This window comes from Hypanus sabinus, chromosome 9, assembly GCF_030144855.1.
Source record: "Hypanus sabinus isolate sHypSab1 chromosome 9, sHypSab1.hap1, whole genome shotgun sequence".
Lineage (NCBI taxonomy): Eukaryota > Metazoa > Chordata > Chondrichthyes > Myliobatiformes > Dasyatidae > Hypanus > Hypanus sabinus.
This window is the reverse complement of record NC_082714.1, coordinates 40,733,171-40,760,293: the sequence shown is the minus strand read 5'-3', so window position 1 is coordinate 40,760,293 and position 27,123 is coordinate 40,733,171. Positions and strand designations below refer to the sequence as shown.

General features: G+C 40.3%; 1 protein-coding gene across 1 annotated transcript in view; it reads right to left on the bottom strand.

Annotated features, from left to right (window-relative positions):
- Window positions 1-6,751: 6,751 nt before the first annotated feature.
- The window catches only part of LOC132399292 (putative sodium-coupled neutral amino acid transporter 10), a 58,302-nt gene continuing 37,930 nt past the window's right edge, over window positions 6,752-27,123 (bottom strand). Inside the window, exons 9-12 of the mRNA XM_059979534.1 lie at window positions 20,128-20,236; window positions 18,138-18,244; window positions 12,789-12,936; window positions 6,752-9,116 (exon numbers count right to left, since the gene is read on the bottom strand). Coding sequence (XP_059835517.1) covers window positions 9,109-9,116; window positions 12,789-12,936; window positions 18,138-18,244; window positions 20,128-20,236 — 372 coding nt within the window. The 3' untranslated portion in view covers window positions 6,752-9,108. The remainder of the gene's footprint in view (window positions 9,117-12,788; window positions 12,937-18,137; window positions 18,245-20,127; window positions 20,237-27,123) is intronic.

The window sequence follows — 27,123 nt, the reverse complement described above, 5'->3', positions numbered from 1 at the left end:
TTCAAGTGTCTTATAGTCACAATCTGATAAATCCAGAAATGTCTGTTAAAAACATATTTCCATTCATCCACTTTTTTGGTTGGTAAATATATTGGCTCATTAAAGCCACACAAGCTTCCAGAAAACTACTAAGTTGTTTTAACTGGATGTCATGAATTGACACCATCCTACTAACTTTATCCCCACTGACGTGATTTGATGCTGCTGGGCTCAGTTAATAAAGATCCTGAAAGTTCTGTTCCATGGAACATAATTTTCTGTGTGTCCCCTGCTAGAATCTTGGCAAAACCTCACTGTCAGATACACATACATGGACCACCAGGCATATAAATTAATGCCAAACACTGAGTAACGTATTTTGATATTGCTGAGGCACATGAACAACTAAGGTTTCCACTGTGAAGGAGGCCACAACAGAGAGGCAGAGAGATGCACTGGCAATAATTAAAGGGATGCAGACCTCTCCGACCTGCTATCGTGGAGCCCCAAATACTCACTTCCTTTCAACTAGCTTCTGCTTTGAATATTTTTACTGGTGTTCACTCCCACAAACCTTTCGCTCAAAGTCAATGTCCTCTAGTTCCTTGACTGTGTGCCTGATTTATCTTGATATTTTCACCATAGACCTTACCTTAGCACCCTCAATCCTCTCCCCAAATGAAACCCCACAATTCGCTCTATTCCTCTTCCTGACTTATACCAGAATCAGAATTTGGTTTACTATCACTGGCATATGTCATGAAAATTGTTATATGGCAGCACTAGACTGCAATACATAATAATAGCAAATGTAAATTACAGTAAGGAGTATTTGATTGATGGCATCCGTTCGTCTCGCGAGACCACGGATCTGCGCCTGGATTTTCTCCAGGGTGCAGTCCTGGGCAGAGTTGTATGGGAGACCGGCAGTTGCCCATGCTGCAAGTCTCCCCTCTCCATGACACTGATGTTGTCCAAGGGAAGGGCCAGGGCTGATACAGCTTGGCACTAGTGACGTCGCAGGAGTTGCCAGAACAAGGTTGGAGGCAACGTCGAACTGCCTTAGGGACTCCAGCTCCAGATTTCTCCTCCAAAGCCTTTCCCATAAGTGGGTACGGCCGCAAGGCAGTGGAGGTTTGAAATCAGAGCTTATATATGGTTAAATTAAATAAGCAGTGCAAAAAGAAAGGGAAAAAAAGTGGTGAGGTTCAATGTCCATTCAGAAATCTGATGGCGGAGGAGAATCCATTCCTGAATCACTGAGTGTGCATCTTCAGGCTCCTGTACCTCCTCCCTGATGGTAGCAATGAGAAGAAGGCATGGTCTGGGTGATGGGGTCCTTCACGATGGATGCTACCTTTTTGAGATTTCGCTCCTTGGAGATGCCCTGGCTGTTGAGGAGGCTTGTGCCCACGATGGAGCCGACTGAGTTTACAATTTTCTGCAACTTATTTTGATCCCCTGCAGTGCACCCCCACCCCTACCCCCCCCCCCCACCTGTACCAGATGGTGATGCAGCCAGTTAGAATATTTGACATGGTACATCTGTAGAAATTTGCAAGTGTCTTTGGTGATGTACTGACTGTCCTCAAACTCCAGATAAAATACCAACCATACCAACAACTCCAATCCTCTCCCCACTCCTCCATTCTAATTCAGTTAAACTCTATTAACATCACCCGTTTTGTGATCTTCTCTAATAACACTGTGCCGTCATCTGTTCCGCCCAGCCTTTCCTGCTGACCATGATGCCTATCGATGTTAATGCCATCTGCCCTCATTAGGTCCTTATTCCTTCAGTAATCTCCTAATCAAATACCTGTACAAAGAAACATCCTGATGAATCTTCTGCAGTCTGTCTCATGCTACCACATCTTCCTGTAACGTAGCAACTGGAAGAGTACACACCACCCCAGTTGTACCCTGATCAATGTTTTGTACAGGTGTGACATTGACATCCCAATGCCTTGGTCTATAAAGGCAGGCATGCCATATTCTTATGTACATCAGGCCTGTTCAACTGCTGTAATAAGCACAAGGAACTCAGCAGGTCAGGTAGCACCAATGGATGGAAATGAACAGTCGACGTTTCGGCCGAGACTTTTCATCAGGACAGTGGATGAAGGGTCTTGGCCCCAAACACTGACTGTTTCTTCCCATCCATGGGTTCAGCCTGACCTGCTAATCTCCTCCAGCACATTGTGTGTTTTGCTTTAGATTTCCAGCATCTGCAGTACCTCTTGTGTCTGTGTTCAATTAGGGTGATGTCCTGGGTTAACTCTCAGTGCCAGAGTCCATGAAGTTGGTGTCAGAAGGTCACTTGAGAAGCTGATGCTGTGTTTGCAGATGATATTACTGAGACCCAAAAAGTAGAGGAGATATGGAGGAGATAGGTGGTGGTGGTGGGGAATGAGGGGGTGGGGGAAATGCTGGAGGGGAGACGAGGGGAAAAGCACCAGTACCATGCAGATGCCAAGAGAGAAGCCATTAGTGGAAATGCCCAGGCTGTGAGAAGAATATAAACAGGAGTGTGCTCACATCTAAAACTGAATATTGTAGTTGGCCAGCAGCTGGTCTTGACGTGCACAACTATCGCTCACCACTGGAGAGCAAAATTAATTTCATCCCCTTATATTTCTCAGTAGACATTTGAGCCAATCCTGGACATAATTTGTTCCAGCTCACTTCCTTCAGCTGCCTTCACTCAACATTGGAAAAATTTCTGTTCATAAATATAATGACCTCAGGGTAAAACCCCTCACCATTTCTCCAGGTGGTAGTGGCATGGTGAAGGCTGAAGAATGCCAGGTATTGTCTTGTAATGTGCTGAAGTAAACTTTAGTCATGCATGAAGCTGCAAGGCAGGATATTCAGTTACGGAACTTCACAGTTACCTAGAGATATTCCTAAATAGCAGCCAGGTTAGGGAATCCAGACAGCTCCTTTTCCTAACACAGACATTTGATCATATAATCCAGATGACTCATCAGTGTCAACCTGCTACACATTTATAGATGTTAATGTCAGATACTGTCGCTGCAAAGAGTAGTGGATATGGCTTAATTCAACGTAGCTAGAGCCCTCCCCACTGTTGACCATACCTACATGGAATGTTGATGCAAGAAGGCAGCGTCCAACGTCAGGGACCCCCCAACACCCAGGTCATGCTCTCTTCTCACTGCTGCCATCGAGAAGAAGGTACGAGAGCCTCAGGACTCATGTCAACAGGCTCAGGGACAGTTATTACTCCTGAAACATCAGGCTCTTGAACCAGAAGGGATAACTTCACTCAACTTCACTGGTCCTGTCACTGAACTGTTCCCTCAACCTACGGACTCAATTGATCTCATGGTCTTGGTCTTTATTGTTTATTTATTATTATTATTTCTTTTTGTATTTGCAGTTTGTTGTTGTTTGCACTCTACCCTGTTGGTGCAGTCTTTCATTGATTCTATTATGGTTATTGGATTTATTGAGAACGCCTGCAAAAAAAATTGATCTCAGCATTGTATATAGTGACATGTATGTACATTGATAATAAACTTATTTTGTACTTTGTACTTCGAACATTAAATCTCCGTTCTTTCAGTCTAATAAGATTATTGTAAAATAGCCCACCTCACTATCAAAGAAATGCAGAAGAATTTTAATGTTCTGGTTAAAATGTATCTCTCAACCAATATGACTAATAAGAAAAGATCATCTTGCTATTTATGGGAGCTTGCTGTGCCTGATGGGTTGGCAGAGAGTTGATGGTTTTAAATTGATCTGTAACAGGCAGGAAAGAAGCTATAAAAACAGAAAATCATTCATTTTATGCTTTCTTTTTCTAAAGCTTGATTATTTGTAGAATGTCAACCAAAAATTCCCTCTCTCAGCTACTGAACCGAGAAGCCAACTTAATTTCATCATGTCTAATACGGAGGTACATTTTCTGCATGGGGTGCATGGAAAGGGGGTCAGGCAGTGGTGTGGGTTCACCTGTAATTTGATGAGCTTATGCATTGGTGCACATCAAGGAAACAAAAACATACCACTCCAAAAACCAGCTCTTTTGGAATCTTATGCATTTGCCTGCATGTACAGAAAGAACATCAGCCCTTTCCCTTTTGAAGCTTAGGGCTGTTCTTGTGAAAGATGTTTGTAAAATGGCTCTGTATGCCAATAGAGTCAACATAGAGCCAAGATTCGATGAAAGGCTGTTCCAGCATCAAGTTCTGATCATTCTCAGGACAAAAAGTTGGCAACTCCATTCTGCATTGATGGAAGAATGAAACTGACACAGAACATACCATTGATTGTGATCATTGTGTCATTGAGGAGTTTAAGTACATTAAGTAATGTTTTTGTGGTTTCCTTACTAACACCATAACATAAAATTCCTTTGAATAAATAACAAGTAGGACAGACAAAAGAGAATCAGTTGATACTGTGTACTTGGATTTTCAGAAGGCCTTTGAAAAGGTGCCACACATGAAACTGTTTAACAAGCTACAAGCCCATGGTATTACAGGAAAGATTCTAGCATGGATAAGCCAGTGGCTCATTTGTAGGAGGCAAAGGGTGGGAATAAATGGAGCCTTTTCTGGCTGGCTGCCGGTGAATAGTGGTGTTCCACAGAGGGCTGTGTTGGGACTGATTCATTTTACATTATATGTCAATGATTTGGATGATAGAATCGATGGCTTTGTTGCAAAATTTGCAGACGATATATAGAGTGGCTGGTAGTTTTGAGGAAGTAGAGAGGCTACAGAAGGACATACAGTTTAGGAAAATGGTCAAAGAAATGGCAGATGGAATATAGTGTTAGGAAGTGTTTAATCATGCACTTTGGTAGAAGAAATGAAAGGATTGACTATTTTCTAAGTGGAATGAAATTACAAAATGTTGAGGTGCATAGGGACTTGGGACTCCTTGTGCAGGATTCCCTAAGGTTTCATTTGCAGGTTGAGTCTGTGGTAAGGTAGGAAAATGCAATATTAGCATACATTTCAAGAGGTCTAGATATAAAAGCAAGGATATAATGTTGAGACTTAATAAAGCACTGGTGAGCCCTCACTTGGAGTATTGTGTGCAGTTTTGGTCTCTTTATCTTAGAAGGGATGTGCTGAAATTGGAGAAGGTTCAAAGAATGTTCACGAAAATGATTCCAGGATTGAATGGTTTGTCATATGAAGAGCGTTTGATGGCTCTGGACCTGTATTCACTAGAATTCAGAAGAATGAGGGGTGACCTTATTCAAACCTATTGAATGCTGAAAGGCCTCAATGAAGTGAATGTGGAGAGGATGTTTCTTATGGTGGGAGAGTTTAAGACCAGAAGTCACAGCCTCAGGATAGAGGGGCAACCTTTTAGAATGGAGATGAGGAGGAATTTCTTTAGCCAGAGAGTGTTAACTCTGTGGAATTCATTGCTATAGGCAGCTGTGGAGGCCAAGTCTTTATGGATATTTAAGGCAGAGGTTGATAGATTCTTGATTGGTCAGGGCATGAAGGGATACAGGGAGAAGGTAGGAGACTGGGGTTGAGAGGAATATTGGATCAGCCATGATGAAATGGCAGAAAAGACTTGATGGGCCAAATGGCCAAATTCTGCTTGTGATTTTATGATCCAAAATAGAGACTGCTGACAACATATTTATGATAAGTTGCTTTTATACATATCTCAAGATGTGTCGTACAACACTGATACCAAGAAGCTCTGATCATGGACATGTGTCAAGAACACTAAATAAGAATTCTACAAAACTGGAGTTTAGGGAAGATTGTCCAGGATTCTGTCCCCCGATGGCAGAACGTACAATAATTAATGGTGGAATGGAGGAAGGGGGTGTTTACATAAGGATTGAAGTTGAGCATATTTCTCGAAGAATTGTATGGCTGGAAGAGGTTTCAGAAAAAAAAGAATTTGCTGGGAACTTAGTGTGAGGAGGAGAATGTTTTAAGAAGGTTGATAGGCAGAGAGCCAAAGTAGGAGAGGGAACCCAGTCATCATATAAGTAATGGCAGGGGCCTTCTGGCTGGATGGCAGAGCTTTGTGCAATGAAGAGTCAGCAAGTGACAAATAAAGGACTGGAAGGAAAGTGACAATCAGGAGCCAGCCCTGCATTGATTATTACTTAAATAAATGATTTACCTCTTTAAATGTTGCTGCAGTGTGCTGTTGCTGCCAGTGCAGCTCTCCGTTCCAAAACTGCAGCCTTGGCTTGTCACCCGCAATGTTAGTGGTTTAGTGGGCTGGTTAGCAACTGAAAATAAGCCTTAGGCCAGCAAACCTTGGCATTTTGTTTAACAGTTATTTTCTGTGCTTATAAATTTCAATAAATATTTATAATGGTTGTCCAGTATGTAATAAGCACAAGGGATTTTACAGATGCTGAAATCCAGAGTAACACGCTCAAAATGCTGCAGGAACTCAGCAGGTCAGGCAGCATCTATACAAAGGAATGGAGTCAACATTTCAGGCCACAATCCTTTATTAGGACCGGCCGTTGTGACTGGACCCTCAATGATTCCTAATGAAGAGTCTCAGCCCAAAATGCTGACTCTTTATTCATTTCCATTGATGCTGCCTGACCTGTTGAGGTCCTGCAGAATTTTGTGTGTGCAGTATGGATAAATATATGCCCTTAATAACTTTGTGTTTTGTGATACAGCTTTTGATATACTGCTGTAGCAGACACTGCTGTTGACGGCACTCAATAAAGGATGTTTTGTTAATAGATTTATCTTTGTTACTTGCTCTAGTGGATGGCAGTACCAAAGAGCCAATGGACTGTAAATTGTATCCATAAAATCCTGGCTAAAATGCTCAGTAAATGATAGCCACATCTCTGATTACCATTTGAGACATGTACAAAACAGTTGGTTGAGAGTTTTTGTTTAATATATAACACAACTTTAAAGACACTACTTGAAATGAGTTATTAGCATCATACTCAGATGTGGTATAACTTGCACCATTGCCTGTGCGTCGACTTTTGGATAATAATGTAAATAAGCTTATTATTTCAAAAGTGCATTTTGAGGAAAAATCATTGGGTCTCATTGTAGATTTTCCACAAAAATGGGATTTTACTCATATCTGCTCCACTAAACTGATGCTTACACTGGATGAGGGACATCCAAAAAATACAAAAATTAAGAAATCTACCTTTAAATAAAAATCAGTGGCTGATGCATTAAATTGTGACTCTCACAGATGCCTGTAGAGATTGCAGCTGCTACTTGGATTCATGGAGCACAGGTTACAGACTACATGAACTGGATCCATGGTTTTTACAGTGCAGTGGCGTAAAAAGATATCAAGGTCACAGGGAAAACGCAGACATGTGAACTCTCTAGGTGTAGGGCAACCCCACCCCAAACTCCATTATAATCATCTTTATAGAGACCTGTGTCACACATGCCGCGCCATTTTGCCAGAAAACACAACACAGACAGCGCTAGACAGTGACTTCTTCGAGCTCCTCTGCAGAAACAGCTTATTTCTACCTTTAGTGTCTCTCTTTTTCCTCTTTAAGGTGGATGGGGTTCTGTCAAAGACCCTGACCTAGACCTGCACTCAAATTTCTGTTCTTTATGACGATGGTTCCCGCTCCTGGGGGCTCACCGACCGGCCATTTTTTTATTGATATCCTAAGGGCACACCCTCGATTGCGCCTTCAAAGTTCTGAGGCTTCACGGCCCTGAGGATGAGCCGATTCTATGCTAGTACCGCTGAATGAAGCGTCGCAGGAGAAAACAGAATATCGGGAACAGCAGGTCAGCTGTCGGGCCTCTGTACTCAGATCGCCTCTCTCTTCTTCTCTCACTGGTTGCTGATTCTCGTCTCAGAGAACAGAAAAAGTGACATGGCACACTCTAACACTTTAAATCAGCGAGTTGTTTTGTCTATGTCTCCCCTCTCATAGAGTGACACCTCAGAGACACCTCCCTTTCCCCTTATGAAGGATAGAGAGAGCCCGTGGCAGATTGAATTGTTGGGCGAAGGATTCATCTTTGTTGTTCTGAAGATCATGGTCTTTCTCGGGGGCTTTGCTACTGCTTGCTTAATAGGTGGAGTGTGCTGATGCTTTTTGTTGAAGTAACTGGGGGAGGGGGAAGGTCAGTGCTCAGCGACTGCTTGTGTGTGGGAGGTGGAAGTGGGGGGGGCCTTTGGGGTTCTAATGTTTATACTGTCATTCATTCTTTGGGCACTCCTCTGTTTCTGTGGATGTCCGTGAAGAACAAGAATTTCAGGTTGTATATAGTATACGTTCTCTGATATTAAATGGAATGATTGAACTATTGAACTATATCTGTTATGTACATGACTTCAAGTTTGCAATAAGCACCATGACACACATTTTACAAAAATTGAACTCTTTAACAGAAACAGGCGGACAGCAGCTCATCGATGTCCCAGTCAAGATCCTTTCATTCATATTGTCCATGACTTACTCTTTGTTGTGCTAGGAATTAAGATCACACTATTGCTCCAATTTCTGTGGCAAGACAGAAATGAGAGTAGGGTGCAAGTGCATAAATGATGCTGGAAGAAAAGCCAACATCACTGGAGTGAGCATTGAACAAAGCTCTCAATGGGCGGCACTTCCAACGGAAATTGTTGCTATCACATTGCAACATGTGCAAAAAAACTTCTTGTACGTGTTTAATACATAAAGTACAAGTGGTATCTGCTCCAAGGTGCCTAGCTGCTGTTCATCAACTCTGCACTGTGTGGTAACCTGAGCTTCTCTAATGCACACGTTCACTTATGGTATCTCTTGATTAATGTTTTGCTGATAAGAAGAATAGTGTCAGTCGCCGTCGTTCAAATTCAATCTGGGGTTTTCCAATTTCATTTCAATGTGTTGGGAAACTTCTTCATATCTGGGTCCCAATTCTCTGTGTGTGTACCTTGCCTTTGTTGTTTTCATCCTTTGTCTGCTAAAACATAAATACCTTCATTCACATTGCACCTTCCGGTTCTTTCAAAAAGTTCTCTTCCCCATGGTGAAGGGGTACTCAATATCTAAACAGGCAATTCCTCATGCTCAGATCTTCTTTGTTGATGGCGTTGTTGTACATTTTTCAACTCCTTGAATGCAGGTTTGTTTGCATTCTCCACTCCACTTGAAGAGATCGATTAAGGTCCTGTGCATGGGGGCAGGGGTGGGTGGGGTGGGCAGGAAAGATACGAGAAGGTTAGGTTACTGTCAGAGGTGGCTTGCCAAATCCAGACTTCACTCGCCTGAATCTATAGTAGAGAGTGCAGAACAAGGGGATGCTTCCTCAAAGTTAAATCTAATCCGGTCAAGAGTAATATGGAATATTCCTTACAGAGCTTCAATCAACACTCCCAAAGTTTTCAATCAACAACTCCCAATTGGGTTTCTTGAGTTTTCTTTTATCATAGGAATATAGGAGCAATAGAGGACCTATACCCTGCATGACTATTCAGTATGATTGTCCAGATTCAATACTCTGTTCCAGCTTTCTCCCCAAATCCCTTAATCACTCTTGTCCTAACTAAAATGTCCTGACTCCCTCTTGAGCAATTTGGCTTCAATCACTTTCTGCAGCAGAGAATTCCATAGGTTCACCCCTCTATGGAAGAAGAAGCTTCTCCCCATTCCAGCATTAAATGGCTTTCCTCTTATCCTTGGACTGTGACTGCTAGAAAAGCTTATTAATAAGAACAGACTCTTGAGGGTAGATAGGTTAACAAGAATAGAAATAGTACAAGCTCCTCACTGATGATTAAGCTCCTATTTATCCGCACAAAAAGCATACTGCACTTATAGCAAATTATTCTGTCATTCTTTTCTTCTTAAAATTTTTCAGGGATAAATTATTTTTATGTACATAAGTTAACCCTAACCCAGTCATAGTGGCAGTCCACTATGGCATTGATTACCCTGTGTTTTAAGTGATAATGATGTCTCACATATGAATAACAGTGATTGACTAAAGGGCACTTGGTAACTAGGGAGCAGTACACGGGAACCAGTCTGGTCATTCAATTGGACATTTTAGTACATCTACATAATTGAGGAAATGCAGCAAACTGGATAAGGAAGACAAGTTTCCATGATGCACCTAACCCATGGAAGTTAGACAATGAATTTGATTATCCTTGAGAAGCCATTAGACCATTAGGAATAGGAGAAGAATTTGGTCATTTTGCCCTGAGCCCATTCTATCATTTGCTTATGGCTGATCTATCTTCCCTCTCAACTCCAGTCTCTTGCCATCCCCCCCATAACTTTTGATTCCCTTTTAATCAAGAACCTATAAACCTTTGCTTTACAGTAAATATACTCATTGACTTGGCCTCCACGGTTATCTGTGGCAAATAATTCCACAAATTCACCAGCCTCATCTCTGTTCTAAAGGGACATTCTTCTATTTTGAGGCCGGATTACTCTAGTCCTAGAGTCTTCTGCTATTGGAAACATCCTCTCCATGTCCACTCTATCCAGGCCTTTCAATATTTGGTAGGTTTCAATGACATCCCCCCTCATTCTTCTAAACTGCAGCGAGTACAGGAACTCCATCAAACTCATGTGTTATCCTCTTATTCTCAGGATCATTCTTGTAAACCTCTTCTCAATCCATTCCCATGCCAGCCCATCCTTTCTTAGGTATAGGGCCCAAAACTGCTCACAATACACCAAACCTCTGGATATCGGATTCCGGTGGAGGCTGACAGGAGGGTGAGCACAGACAGATGTTGACCAACTGATGTCATTTTAGAAAGGATTGAAAAAAACTTTGGGAATCAAGTGCAACACCCACAAAATGCTGAGGAACTCAGCAAATCAGGCAGAACCAATGGAGATGAAGATAGGAAGCAGGTGATGGGTTATACTGTGCAGGTTTGAAGAACATTGTCAAGCAATTCTGACTGAACACCAGTTTGTTATTGCACAGTGCAAACTTTATGGTTCAATTGCAACTATGACCTGAGCAGTCCATGGAGCAGGTGGCAAACTTTACTTTCCTTAACACATGATAACCGGTGTATTCAAACAAACATCTGCCATCCATTTAGACCGAAATCCACACTTGCACTTTGGCCCTGATTCATTTCATCTAAATTGCCCGAGCAAGTTACAGCTCTGTAACATAATCTCATCCATTTGACACTGTTTATGTACCATAGTTAATTCAGAACTTTAAACACCTGGAGAATATATCTTGTCTGAGGTACAGCATTACAACTTTTGTAAAAATCCTCCTGAATCTCTGCTCTAGTGGCAAAACATAAGTTCAGGGGCAGCTCAGTCTTCATAATATACATAATTTACCTGGCTGAGAAACTCTACCCGAGTTTTCAGACCATGGTTGAATGCCCCAGCTGGAAATATTAACTGGTTATTTGGAAAATGGATTAACAAGAAAATTGTACTTGTTTTTAAATTAAAATGGGAATGTTTTGGTGAATGAACGTAGGACAGGAACTGAATGTTCCAGACTTCTATGTGGTCCAATAGTCAAACCTCTGTACACATCTGAACTCCATAACCACTTCAAAGTTCTACTCAATAAAGTTCTATTAATCTTTATCATGGAAATTCTCATATTACAATTGAAATATATTATGGAACATAAGCACTTTGATGTTATTTTACAAATAATACCTGATCCAATAATCTGTAACACTGATTGAGCACTCCAATGATAAATAATAATTTTAGTCTTTGGCAGATGGAATCTAGGGATAAACAAGCTGGGATCATTCTCTATAGAAGTCCTCATTATGTCATCAAGTTCATCAATAATTAGATGATTGCTCTAAGACAGTAAGGTTGGAAGGTCACCTAATATAAGTAATATAAAGGCATTGTCAGCAACAGGAGTCTGGAGAACTAATTGCCCATGAGGTTCAGTGCCTTCAGGAAAAGTAGGTTGTCCCTTTTTTCTCCAGATCTGTTTCATTTTCCATTATTTATCTCTTTGGCTATCCTATTCTGAGCTGTGGGCATGGACCCACTGGAGTAGTTAAGCGTGAATTGGAGCTAATCTTTGTGGGGTCAAGCCTCATTGTCTATTCACTGAGCACCTTGACTCTTCAAACTGGAAGGTGTGTAATGACTTGAGAAGGAGCTGATCTTGTGTATGGTTATAAAATCCTAATGATTATAATGTGGAACCACAAGCCAGAGGCCATGAGCCCAACTGTGGCTGGTTGCAAATGAAATTTTGCTATTGGTCATCAGCAGTGGAAAATTACTTTGAAAGTTGTAGAACTTAAACATTAGTTCAGTCACTACAAAGTCTGGCTGAGACATAAATACAATTTGAAGCTGTGTGATTGGATATAAATGTCAGTAGAGCACACATGGGTGCACAATAAATTCAACATCACACAATGTACTGGAAGAACTTATCAGGTTTCAACTCAAAATGCCGACGACTTCTGTCATCCAATAGATGCAGCATGACCAGCTGAGTTTCTCTAGTACATTGCTTGTTGCTCCAGACTTGTGCGTCTGCAATTTCTTGTGTCTCCAATACATACAGCTTTGCTAGTAATGCCCGAAGATCATTTCAAGTATTCTCTTTCAACAGATGCTGCCCAAACTGTTGCGTACTTCCAACATTTTCTGTTTTCATCTGCAACTTCTAAAATTTTCTTTTAAATGGTCCTGTAATTTGAGTCAGGCAGCAGTTTGGATTATTGTGCAGTATATAGTGATGTGGCTTCCAAAAGTCACAACTTTTCAACATCTGGAGTTTTTCATTTAAACTTGTGTTTACTAATTGATTTTACAGAAACACCTCCATATGGAACCACCATGAAAAGCTGAACAGTTATCTTACCTGCAGTCATGTTTGTTAGTTTTATACCTCTCGTTCCTTCAGCCACAATGGATTTACGAACTGGTTGCAGCAACAATTCAGATGTGGTAAAATCAGACATACTGGATGTACGGATGAACAGGAACACGATTCCCACTCCCAAAATTATCTGTAAGACCAGATTATAATTAAGGCACATTGATATCTGATCAAGTACTTCAAACGGAACATTGATTTCAGATTTCCATGACTTTTCTTTTCAAAACTATGCACTGCACTGAGCTTGAGGATATAGTTTCAGAGTACAGTCCGTAAATATTGAAGCATTGAACAGATTATACCATTACTGAGGCAACTTAAAACATTTCTACTCTGGATATTAGGATATTAAATGAGATGCATTTTCTTGTCAAGTGAAATTTTCAGCCTACCCGTCACCCCTGAGTATTCTGCTGTGTTTTCCTGTGTAGTAGAGGATTTTGGAGAAGCATGTTACACTTCACTATATGTATGTTGCACTATATTACATGCACACATCACACATTCTAACCTCACAGCCTATCAGGTCTACACCACTGGCAATGCCCCACAAAGTCTCCTATCGATATATATATCAACACTAGAAGTAATCTAGGATTATACAAAGTCTAATATTGCATACAATTTACTATTTGGAGAGATTGCATGAAGGAATCATCATGCTGGGACATCAGGGTATGTTCTTTCAGTTTGGGGTTAACTATCTTCCCCATACTTTTTGCATGCAATATCTGAGCTGGTGCAAACACTTTCCCCAGCGTGAACTTTCTTTTCCAATGAACATAAACCTCACACCAAATACCAAGTACACTAACATTTACTGCACTTGTCATTATTCGATTGCCACGAACATAACTGAAGGGAAAATCTCTCTTCATTCCATTTACAAACAATCGGTAAGGAATCCCACTGTCTTTGATACATCCACAATTTTCACCTTGAATGACACGTTGTTCTCTTCAAAAGGTATCTTCCATTGTCCAAGCAGTAGATTGCCCTCAGAAACTTCCACTTTTGTGTCAATTCAGTGTCAGACATCTCCATTGCTGCCTTCTTTTGCTACCTTCATGTTATAACTTCGGGAATGCTGAAAGATGGTATATTTGCTGTGTTCATCTTCACTCATAGGTCAGCTCTGGGAAACATGAACTGAGCATAGTGCACAATTTCACCTTGCCTCTTTGCTTGTCTTCTCAGACTCTCCACTATCTTTGTTCTATCAAAATGCCTTTATAATATCTCGTCTTAAAACGTAATGTCTGATATAACAGTTTTGAGTCTGGAGTTCATTAAATTCAACTTCATTACCCAACCTTGTTGAGTGAGACTGCTTACAACTTCACTTATCATAGAGTTACAGAGTTAGGAATCTTGCACCAACACTGATCAGTGGAGACCCTTTCAACTCCAAGCCCTTCTACGCTTAAGCGATTCAACTACTTATCTAGACACTTGTCAAACAGTGCCAATGACCCGATTTAAAGACTCACTCAGACAGTGCATTCCAAACCTTTTCCACTCTCTAGATGTAGAAAGTGCTTTTATATCTCATCTCAATCTCTTCACCTTTACCCAAATGCATAAGCCCTGGTTTTATCTTCTGATATGGGGAAGTTTTCTACACACTAGCCATAATTTTACATACAGGCAACTCCTGTGTTATAGGCACTTGCGTAACAGAATTTCACCCTTACATAGTTCACACAGGGCACATGACAGCACAGAGGTTAGCGTGACGGTATTACAGCTTGCATAATCGGAGATTGGAGTTCAATTCTGGAAGAAGTTTGGATGACCTTCCTGTTGATCTCTCTGGGTTCTCTGGTTTCCTCACACGTAACAGTTAGCAGATCAATTGATCATTGTAAATTACCCTGTGATGAGCCTAGAGTTAAATAGGTGGGTGGTGGGATGGTGCAGTTCATAGGACTGGTAAGCCCTTTTCCACTCTGTATGTCTAAATAATCCACAAGTCATTCCCAAAATATTTGGGATAGAGAAAAAAAGTCACCAACACAGAAATTACATGAAAAAACAGTAAATAAATGCAACAAAATTAATTATTACTCAACAACACAAATACAAGAGCTTCTGCAGGTGTTGGAGATCTTGAGTAACATACATGAAATGCTGGAGGAACTTCAATAAATCATGCAGCATCTATGGAAGGGAATAAACAGCTGACATTTTGGGCTGAGACCCTTCGTCGGGACTGGAACTGAAGGGGGCAGAAGCCAGAGTAAGAGGGTGGGGAGAGGGAGAGGAATCCAAGCTAGCAGACCAGGTGAGGGGGAAGGTGGGTAGGTAGGGGAGGGGGGGATGAAATAAGAAGCTGGGAGGTGATAGGTAGAAGGGGCAAAGAGCTAAAGAAGAAAGAATCAAAGAAAGAGGCAAAGGGCTAAAGAAGAAGCTCACCATGGAAGAAAAGGAAGGAGGAAGGGAGGTGATGGGCAAGTGAGGAGAAGAGAAGGGGCGAGAGTGAAGTCAGAATGGGGAATAGAAAAAGAGAGAAGGAATGAAGGGGGAGAAATTGCCGGAAGTTGCAAAAATTGATGTTCATGCCATCAGGTTGGAAGCTCCCAGTTGAAATATGAGGCATTGCTCCTTCAACCTGAGCTTAGCCTTATCACAGCAATAGAGGAGGCCATGGACTGACATGTCAGAATGGGAATGGGAATGGGAAGCTGAATTTAAATAAGTAGCCTCTAATAATGTTTTTCAACTCATATTTCTTGATGCATGTGCAAATGATGTCACTTCACGTTATGGAAAATCATGATACTGACTGTTTTTGACAAACACAATACCCCTGTAGCACATTGATCAGGTCCTCCCTTAACTTACGACATTCCAGCAGGAACAGTCCAAGAGACTTCATTCTCTCCTCAGAACTAAATTGCACCATCCATGTAACGTCCTGGAGAATCTCCTCTCAACCCTTTCCAGTGTTACAATGTCCTTCCTATAACATAGTGTCTCGAACTGCAATGCACTTAGTACTCCAGCCGAGCCTTGACCAAGGTTTTTATAAATTTGGAGCATAACCTCCCTGTTTCTGTATCCTATATGCCTTTCCAACCAGATTATTTACTTATGTTGCCATCTTTTAGGATCTATGCACTTATACTACAAGGTCCCTCTGTTCCTTAATATTCCCAAGGACTCTGCCATACATTATTCCTAGCCTCATGATTATTCCCAAAATACATCAGATTTGTCTGGATTAAATTTCATCATTACATTTACCTTTTCTCAGCCCACTTTACCAACATCTTGACAAATCTCTGCAGCCTATGACTGCTTTCTGTATGATCAACAACTTGGCTAATCTTCATGTCATCCACAAACTTAATGATCTTGCCTCTTAATTCCAAGACCAGGTCATTCACATTCATGACACAGCAAAGGCCCCAATAACAATGCTTGCAGGACATTTGTTTGGCCATGAGCTGTACTTTTGAGTCCATGTCCTTTCTACTCTAATAGACATATGACTTTCTTGCCATGATTCTGGTTGGCTGTTCCCCTTTAACGCTCCTTTCTCCCTGATAGTGCCCTAATTTCAGTCATTAGAGTTCCAATTGCTGCTAGTTTCCTCAATTACAGTATACCTGGTTTTCATCAGAGACTGTGAAACAAGTACAATGGTGTTGCTATCCCAGGTTGCCAGTTTGTTGGTCTATTCTCGTGTGATACTTCATTCCCTTGTCCGATTAGAATCGTTAGTTCTAAGTTCAACTCCAGTTTCAAGATAGTCCCTGTAAATCCCGTCTCCTTGTCAAGATTCCTCCAGTTTGCTGTTCTACGTTCACGTCTACGCCAGCATCCCCAACTCAATCGACGTGCCGGTGTCCTACACTTGGGTTCTCTTCAATTGCCCCATGCAACATTTCTATTCCAAGCTTTCCTATCTAGCTTACCATCTTGCATCATTCACAAACTTTAGCTCATCTGAAAGTTTCTTTCTTATATATATTCTGCAATCTCCCATTCACCCATTATTCTAGGCTTTGCTGATCTACAGAGGTTCCCAATGAGCTGATGGTGCTGAATTAAAGCTTATTTCCTTGACCTTAGGATTATTCATGACTTCAGCCAAGATCCATTTTCATTCACTCCTTCTCTTCTTACCTCCTGTAACCTCCTCTGGTTTCCCTCCCCTTTCCCTTGCTTCCGTGGCCCATTGATCCTTTCTATTAGATTCTTTCCTCTTCAGCCTCTTCTAACTATCCTCTTCCAGCTTCTTACTTCATCCCACCTCCCACCTCCCCCTTCACCCATCACCTACCAGCTTGTTCTCTCTCTCACTCAACCTTCCTTCCAATCTCTCATCCTCTTGCCCTAATATTTAATGGTAATTCCTTTTCCTTTATCCTTTCTTTCCCTCCCTCCCTCCTTCAATCTTACTGTCTTTATCTCTGCTCACTAGATTCCATTCTCAATCTTTGCAACTTTCTTACTACAAATTGAAAAATAGAAGTGATAGACAACATTGTAGGACTGCCAAAGGTTATGGCCGGGTCTTAAATGGTTTTCTTGGAAAAGAGCTGTAATTACTTTTTTACTGAACAGTTGCTGAAAGTCTGAAGGCCAGCCCCTAGGACTCTAGAGGTAATTTGAGTTTTCAAGCAGAGCCTCTGAGACATGAAGTGCTAGACACTTCAATATAAAGAATCTTGGAGAATGCTGAGCTGTTGGAGATGTTGTGCTCCGCATGAGATGTGAAATGAAGTGTTGATCTGCTCGCTTAGGTGAAGATAAAAGATTCCAGGACACTATTATGCAGAGAAACTGTGGAGTTTTGGTTAAGACATGAAAAAACATATGCTTTGGTCATTGTTATCAATGGGAACTGCCGTTTGCAATCTAGCTTCAATGTTCCTACTTTGGAACCTCAATAAGTGATGTGAAATGTACTAAGAGGTGGGCAAAGCAACCTGGCCAAAAGCTGATTAATGCTCATAAACTCCCTCCACTTCCCAAGAGGTCTGGAAGGATTGGGGCTCCCTTGATCTGCCTTCCATCTTCTGTCAGTATGCCCCAGTCATGGAGAACAGTTGCATAGTTGTGCTTAAAGACAGGAAAAGCAAGAACTCACCTTTATGATATATAAACCTATATTTAAATATCATTCACATCCTTATATGGAAGTTCCATTTTTATGCCACTGAAGATGTATGGGGTGAATTGTTAAAGGACATAAACTGCATGTCCCCTTTTTCCTTTCCCTTTTTAGACATAACTTGCCTCTCTGACTACCTATGGACCTCCAACAGAAGCTCTGCTAAAGTAAATATGAACTATTACTGAAGGAAAAAAGACCATACTTACTCTTCCTTTGAAAGTGTCTTTATGTAGTTTTGCATAAATCACAGATGGACAAATAAAACAGATGATACTCCCCATGGTGGTTCCCATTACTGCCAGCACAGTCTGCACTGAAACACCGAACAGAAACCATAATCAGGGGAATGCGCAGAAATCTATCAGTAGCCAACAGGCTGGAGATTACTCTCGCTCCTGACCTTCCTGCTGCCTGTGATATAATTTCAAGCTTTGTTGGCCGAGCTTCACAAGGACGGAAAAGGAAGGGCTGTTATCACACGTTGGACTTCAACAGAATCAGAAGACAGGGAAGGATAACAAACAGTCCATTGTGCCAATGCCAGCTGGATGAAATCAGTTAGTCCCACACCTCTTCTCTTTTATCATTATTTAATTATCCACTTCACTTTTTAAAGTTATTATTTGCTTCCTATGTTTTTTTCCGTCAATTCATTCCTGACCATGGCAAATAACTTGATGAAAAAAACAGAAGTATTTCATGCCCCCCTTTTTTGTCATATTTCTCTTGCATTGAGGATCAAAGACAACTCCCACCACTGAGGCCTTGAACAACAAATTATTATTGTACATATGCATTGCCAATTGGAGTGCAGCCTAAGGAACAGACTTAAATCCTTGCCATTTCAAGGTTCTAGACTTGGCACAAGTTAAGACATGATCTCTGTGACTTTCAAAAGTGACACAACACATACCAGCAGCTCATGAGGTAGATCCTTTGCCAAAGGACACAGTAAATCAATAACAATGAAACATGCAACACACACTAAATGCTGGAGGAACTCAGCAGGCCATACAGCATTTATGGAAAAGTCAGTGTTTCGGGCCAAAAACCTTCATCATGAAGTTCCTCCTGCATTTTGTGTGCATTGCTTGGATTTCCAGCATCTGCAGATTTTCTCTTGTTTGACAATGAAGCACGCAACATTTTTCCTTATTTTGAAAAGCCACCTCTACCTCCCTTATTTATCCTCTGCCACACTCAACTGGGACCAGTGCTTATGACAAAATGTATATATGAGGTTTATCAGGGGATCTGTAGCTCCTAATAATCCAGCTGCAGTAAAATTCAACCTCTACAACCAATTACCGCACTTAATCACTCTAATGTTCCAGTGCTATTGTGAGGGAATGCAATACACTCAGAGCCCTTTCTGTTGAGGCATTGAACCAAGAGTCTCTCTGATCTATCAGAAACATCCAAAAGATCCCTTAGAAGAAATGTATAGGAATTATCCCTAGTCTCCCTGCCTACAGCTAAGTCCCTCAATGAACATTACAGGAAACAGATTATCTGGTAGCTGCCTTTTTTGTTTGGTTCACTCTCCACACTCTAGTCTGATATTTTTTTCAATACAGCTGGCTCTGCCTTTAAATCTGACCTTACAAACCCCTAACCCCTCCAGTACTTCAATATTCCTGAGAGAAGAAATCACAAAAATAATGTAGAAAGGAATGGTATTGCAAAGGTTTTTCTGGTACTCCATAGCCCCAGCTCTCTTGAATGCCGTCACTGGTGTAATAAAGGAAATGTATCAGTCAATGTACATAGAGCTAGTATTACAAACATCAATTTAATGGTACCATAACAAGGTCATTTGTTTGTGTGGTATTGATTGAGTAATAAATATTGATCTGGACTCCAGAGATAACGCCTCTACTCTTCTTCAAAATAATTCCATGTGATTTTCATCTACATTTACCTAAAGAGCTAAAATGACTCAATTTAATACTGTATCCAAAAGACAGTGTGCCCAACAGCACTGCCACCCTCCTGGGGCACCAGCTTATAACCATGTGTGAAAACTTCTGAAGTGAGTTTTGAACTAAACACCTGTTAATATTACCATGTGAGCCATAGCTAACAACAAGAAGCAAAGATGTACAGGAGGAGAGAGATTGCCTTTTAAAGGGGGAAAAAAACAATAAAACTTACTTCTACTAATGGCTTTAGCTTTCACATTACTGCAATACATACCATTTGGCACCAGGACACCCATTATCAATGTGCAGTAAATAATCAGCACTGTAATTATGACATGTCGATGAAAGGTCATTTCACCACTCACTGAAAATATGCCATCCTCCTATAAAATATGTAAAGATATCATTAATAATTACCTTTGTTAACAAAAATATTTGGCAAAATTTCTAACACATTCAGAAGCTGAATAAAGCACGACACATGTAGATTATATCTAGGACATGTGTTCCTCATGGGACGTTGTTCACAACCCAATCCTCGTAGAGGGATTAGAATCAGAGAGAGTGAGCCATTTCAAACTGCTGGGTGTCAATACAGTAGAACCTAACCTGACTGCAACATATTGATAAAGAAAGCAAGACAATGGTTATACTCCGTTATGAGCTTTTGGAGATCTAGTTTGTCACCTAAAACACTCGATAACTTCTACAGATGTTCTGTGAAAAGTATTCTAACTGGCTATATCACCATATGATATTGGAGGGCTACTGCACAGGATTGACGTGCAGATTTTAATATCTTTAACCTTCTTTAATCATCTGTAAAAGAAATGAAATGTTTTGATGAAGTTGTGTTTTGTGTCTACAGGATAAGAAGGAAGGTGCAGCTTTGGTTTCTGTCAAGGTCTTCTTTCAGCAGTTCTGCATGGGGAACATATCCCGGCCCATCACATGATGCAATTTATACCTAGAAGGACAGGTTAATGGTTTCTACAAGACAGATTTTCCATTGAGGTAAGTGTGGACCTAGCAAGTAGGCAGCTGATGAAAGCAAGAGCCTCACTACAGCCTGGAGATTCTCAGCTATCAGTTCAGGCAACCACAACTTTTGTAACTCATTGAGCAAATTCATCATTATTTTATATTCAATGTTATTTTTTAAAATACATATTTATGTGAATTGTTTTTAATCTACACAGAATTAATGTAATTTTCTTTTCTACTTAGTGTGTAGACTGGCAGTTGAAATGATTTCCAATGCAATCTCTATCCATATCCATGCTGACATGTCAAGGAGAGTTAATTAGTGGGAATATTTGCTTGCCTTCATTTTTGTACCAGATTACTGAAGGTCTATTTCCACTTATACTGATACCCTAGAGCACCTTCTTGAAGCGATCCTCTTTTGGTTTGTGAGAACTTTCAGCATAAGTAGGTTTGAGTGTATCAGAGCCCAGAGCTCTGTCGTAAGCTTTCTCTCTCTCTCTCCACACACACACACACAGAGTCAGGAGCAGGAATAATTGCTCTGTACTTTGTGGCGACCCATTTCCTGGCACATCCGAACCGACTCACAATTAGATAGCCTACGGGGGTTTGCGAGCACAGAGCTTTGGAGCCTCTGCGCCATGGGGGGCAGGTTGAGGGAGGCTTAAAAGTGAGGCTGAAGATTTCGAATAAAGTTTTTTTCCTTCGACTGCAGTTACCGACTCCGTGTCGTAATTTTAGCGCTGCGTGTAGCACACCGCTACAACTTCATATTTCTTCCAGACTCAGAAGCACTTTGTGCTATTTCCACCTGGAAGTCAATCAGTCCTGAATAAGGCAGGTCCCATAAGTCTGGTCAAGCTCCACATTTATAAAATACTTTTTTACAAATTCAGCCATTTGACTAATTTCAGTGAAAGCACTGGCTTTGTTTTTCAGCTACAAGATAGCATCAATTAAGTCAAAGTTATAGTTTATTCAAAAAGTGTCTGATTGGATTGCCTTTTTGTTATTTGTGACTATTGTAATGATGTTTTGGTTTGTGATGACTTAAGTCTGATTAAGGTTAGAATGGTTGTGCATTTAATATTCCAGTGATATTTGAGTTATGTTTTAAATATATTGTTGGATGAAGCATTCTTGTTTAAATGATTCATTATGAGTTGCATGTAAAAGTACGTAAATGGCATATGTTATCATGACACCAAGTATTATATATGCACGGGCATCACTTAAAGTAAAAACAAAGTTAGCCTCACATTCCCAGCTTCATGTTTCCTTTCAATAAGTTTTTACGTGTAACAGTGGCGACAAGAAAGTTTTAAATATACCCAAGAAGAATCCCTACCTATTGAAGCACAGTGAGATGTTAGAGTTTTTTAAAAAAAGCACAGTGAGACATTCAAGCTAAAAAAAAATGCAGTGCAGCTTGTGTTTCTTCAGAAGGAGGCATGAGGTACAGTCAATTTTTTTTAAAGGCAGAAAACAGAAGAATTCATGGATTCATAAACAGTGAGCATTGGGTGATAATAATCACTTTTTAAAAAGAGCAGGAAAGGCTATCTACATTGGAAAGATTGATGTGTTTGATCACACAACAGATAACTGGAAATTGTACATGGAACTGATTGAGAAGTACTTTTAAAAAATGTAATAGTCAATGAGAAACAAATACCAACTTTCTGGTTGCGTTGGATTTAAAGGCATTCAGTTTGCTCAGAAGTTTGGCTGTTTCAAGAAAACCAGCTGAAATGAGCTTTGCTGTTATCATGAAAGTAATGCAGGAACATTTAGAACATAGTCTTGCTGAAAGGTTTCGGCCTGAAATGTCGACTGCACATTTTTCCTTTGATGCTGCTTGGTTTGCTGAGTTCCTCCAGCAACTTACGTGTGTTGCTTGGATTTCCAACATCTGCAGATTTTCTCTTGGTTGTGATTTAGAACTAAAACCATACTTTACTGCCAAACACTATAGGTTTCAAAAACAGAATCAAAAGAATGAGGGGCCAATTTCAGCTTACGTGGCTGAACTGAAAAAGTTAGTTCAAAAAGGGGCTTAATGGTGCACTGAAATCACACAAAAAAAGCATTAAAAACGGCTCTTAGATGACGCACAACTTACATTTAAAAGAGCAGTTAAAATAGCCGTATCAGTGGAGACAGCAGACAGAGACACAGTTGAGTTGCAGCCAGGACTGAGTACAATGCCTGGGTAGCCTTAAGATTTACAATGTAAAAATTAACAATAGACAAGCAATATGGTTTACACCAGAAGTGAACGGTAAATTAATTAAAATGGAATTTCTGCACTGGCTCAGCTGTTTCTGTCATTCCACAAAATGAGTTTGAATGGCACTTCAAAGATACTACACTGAAACCTGTAGATATCTAACTAAGAACTTATACTGGAGAAAAGATAACTCCTGTGGGAATGACATTCTTAACAGTGAACTACAATAACCAACAAGACACAATGGAGTTGTCTCTGGTGAAAACAGAAGGGCCATGAGTGGATGAGACAACTACAAATTGATTTGAGATCCATCCACAAATTGCATGCACATCCCCTGCAATTGAGTCAACTGAAAGCTAATTAAGGTACTGGATGATGCCACAACTGTCTCCATGCTGTACACTGTGAACCATTCCCCAACAGAGGGCAAACAGGTGTTGGTGCAAATCTCTGTGCCTCAAGTTGGAAAGCATATTGGACCAAGGAAGGACCAAGCTTCTCAGAGGAAGCATGAAAGTGATGAAAGCAGTTACAGCTACAGCAGTTTTTTTCAGGCAAAATACCTGAGAAAGCTTCTGATATGTTAATCAGACAACTTGCAAAATGTAGCTTGGTTTTAAGTTGGAAGAGAGTTTGAGGAGCTTCAGGAAAGTTGTAAGTATTTGGCTTTTTTAAGTATAAAGAACCAAACTCTACACTGCGTGCGTTAAACTTATTGCATGAACATCAAGTGGGGACAAAGAGCTACTTGTAAAAGTAGATGCAAAGAGCAAGGTGAGCTGGATGAATAGTAGGCCAAAAAGAAAAGAGTCAATGGAAAATGCAGAATTTATCAGATGATGTTGTGGATGAGGAAACCAGGAGGAGAGATCAGATTGTAAAGAGTGGAATAGAAGACAAGAACATAAGATTACAGCGTGCAGTTCTGGTCTCCTTACTTGAGGAAGGATATACTGACTTTGGAGGTGGTGCAGAGGAGGTACACCAAGTTGATTCCAGAGATGACGTGGTTAGACCATGAGGAGAGATTAAGTCATCTGTGACTGTACTCGCTGGAATTCCAAAAGATGAGAGGAGATCTTATAGAAACATATAAAATTATGAAACAGGTGGATAAGATAGAGGCAGGGAAGGTGTTTCCACTGGTAGGTGACACTGGAACTAGGGAACATAGACTCAAGATTTGGGGGAGTAGATGAGGAGCAACTGCTTTTGCCAAAAAATGGTGAACCTGTGGAATTCTCTGCCCAGTGAAGCAGTGGAGGTTACCTCAGTAAATATATTTAAGACAAGGTTGGATAGATTTTTCTATAGTAGGGGAACTAAGCGTTATGGAGAAGAGGCAGGTAGATGGAGATGAGCCCATGGTCAGATCAGCAATGATCTTATTGAATGGCAGATCAGGCTCAACAAGCCAAATGGTCGACTCCTGCTCCTATTTCTTATGTTCTTATGGTATACTGTGTACTGTATATAGTTGAGCTGCATTCTATACTGAGTTGGAGTTTATAGCTAAGCAGGGAGAAAAGTTGTGGGCTTAATATTTCAGTAATATTTGAGAAATTTTGTGTATATATTATTTCGAGTAAGCATTCTTGGTCATTTAAATAATTCATTATGTATAAATATGTGAATTGCATACGTCATAACACTGCCACATGATACGTGTGCACCTTGCTTAAAGTAAACCCGGTTAGACCCACTTCCCCAGACTCCCATGACTTCAATGAATTAGTTTAATGTTTTGAAGTTACAAAATATAACAACATGGTCTGGGCTCCTTTCTCTCTCATTACCACTCTTTCTTCTATTGAGTATGTGTATCCTGATCTCGAGAAGGTGCATTTAGTTCAGTGGAATATTCTCTGATTAATCCTTCTATTTCTCCCTTTACAATCTGATCTCTTCTCTTGGTTTCCTCATCCACAACATCATCTGACAGATCCTCTGTTTTCAGATCTCCATTGACTCCTTTGTTTTTGGTCTTTGAACTCAAAAGCCTCACTGTGCTTCAGCAGATCAGTAAACCATCTCAGATTCATTTAAAATATTGCATCCTCATCACCAATATTATGTTTTGTAACTTCAAAATGTTGAACTAATTCAAAGGAAGACACAGGACTCCAGGAGTGCGGGTCTAACTTTGGGTTTACTTCAAGTGAGATGCACACGTCACAATGTGATGACATACGTAATTCACATCTTTATATATATATAACCCATGATAAATTATTTCAATGAACAAGAATGCTGAATCAAACAATATATGTATATACACACAAGGTTTTCAAATGTTACTGAAATACTAAATACACAACACAAGTGAGAAACAAGGATCAAAGTAGATCCAGAGAGAAAAGCTGAGGAAAGGAGAAGATGTCTAGCACTGTCAGAACCATTTCCTGCTGTCTTAGAGTCAACTCCTACAACCACCATGGAAGAGTCCCCAGAATCTGAGATTGATTTCACCTGCCAAGCAGAGTGACCCCACTTGTCAGGAGAGATGTTATCCTGCAAGAGTAAGAAATTCTCCAGTGTAATCAAACCTTTATGTCTGAAAGGGGCTATTTAAAATTTACTATGCTATGATTGTCTTGATAGTAGTTGCATTATATAGTATAATATATCTGTTGAGATGCATTCTATATTGAGTTGGTGTTTATAAACTAAGCAGGGAGGAGTGTTGTGTATTTCATATTTCAGTAATATTAGAGTAATAATGTAAATATATTGTTTAAGCATTCTTGTTCATTTAAATCATTCATTACAGATTATTTGTAAAAGTACGTAAATGGCATACGTCATCACACCACCACATCATATATGCACGAAACTTGCTTAAAGTAAAAACTAAGTTAGACAAAAAGTCCCAGCTCCTTTATTTGCCTTCAAGTAACTTTTATGCTTTGAAGTTACTAAACATAGAAATGGTGATAATTTCTTTCAGTGTATTGGAACTGAAGATCAGTGAGATGTAAGAAAAACTAGGAGCTAGATTGCGTTGGTGTTTGGATTCATCAGCCAACTCTAGCACATTCCAAATACACTTTGTATCTAATTCTTCAGCTTGCATCCACCATAACTAGTGTATCTAGCACAGTCCCATTTATCTGCAGTGCTGGCCTTTGTTAAAAAGGCAACTGAAAGAAAGCATTTTAAATACTTGATTTTCATAAATATTCATATACTAGTTACTTACCAGAAGTTAATTGTGTTCTATATAAATTTATTAAATTATTTTACTTTTCCATCAATGGGCTGGTGCCCTCTCATGGTCCAATTCCCTCTTTAGAACCGTCTGTGTACCACGGATTCAAGTTTTTTGGAAGATGCGTGGCTGTAAATGGTTAGGGGAATTGGGATGGGGTATCACATGGGACAGGGAGGTCTAATAGCTTCATATTGAGTACTGCGTTCTGGCAGTGGGGGTTTTGCTACTTTGGAATTGAGAGGAAATACTTTGGGCATCATTTGAGCATTATAGTACCTTACACTATACTGCTATAAGCACCTCCATTTACTTAGAATCAATATCTTCCATCAGAGATAGGCCTGGGTAGCATGGGATAAAAGCCAGTGACACAAGTTTGATCCTGAACTCAGGTGCTATCTGTGAGGAGTGTGCAGGCATTCTTCCCGTGACCCTATAGTTTTTCCTTTGGGTACTCCTGTTTCCTTCCACAACCTGAAAACATGTAGATTGGCACATTAACTGACCAATGTAAATTGCCCCTAATGAATTGGTGGGTAGTAGAATCTAAGGTGTAGTCTCGTAGAACGTAGGAATACTGTGAAAGCATAAACTTGATGGGTTGAAGGGCCTGTTTCTCTTCTGTGTCACTCTATGACTCTACTCCATGCTAAGTCAGTTTTCCCAAAATGAAATGATAGCTTAAATTTATGCATAATATCATTAGCATAAGCCTGAATATAAAATCTCCCATTAATCAGTGCAATCAAGCAGTGCAATCTAATGTTGAATGTAATCAATTTGTGGTTGGAACTGTTCCAGTTCATTCTCAAGGTGCTTGGGTAGGAATGTGTGAATAA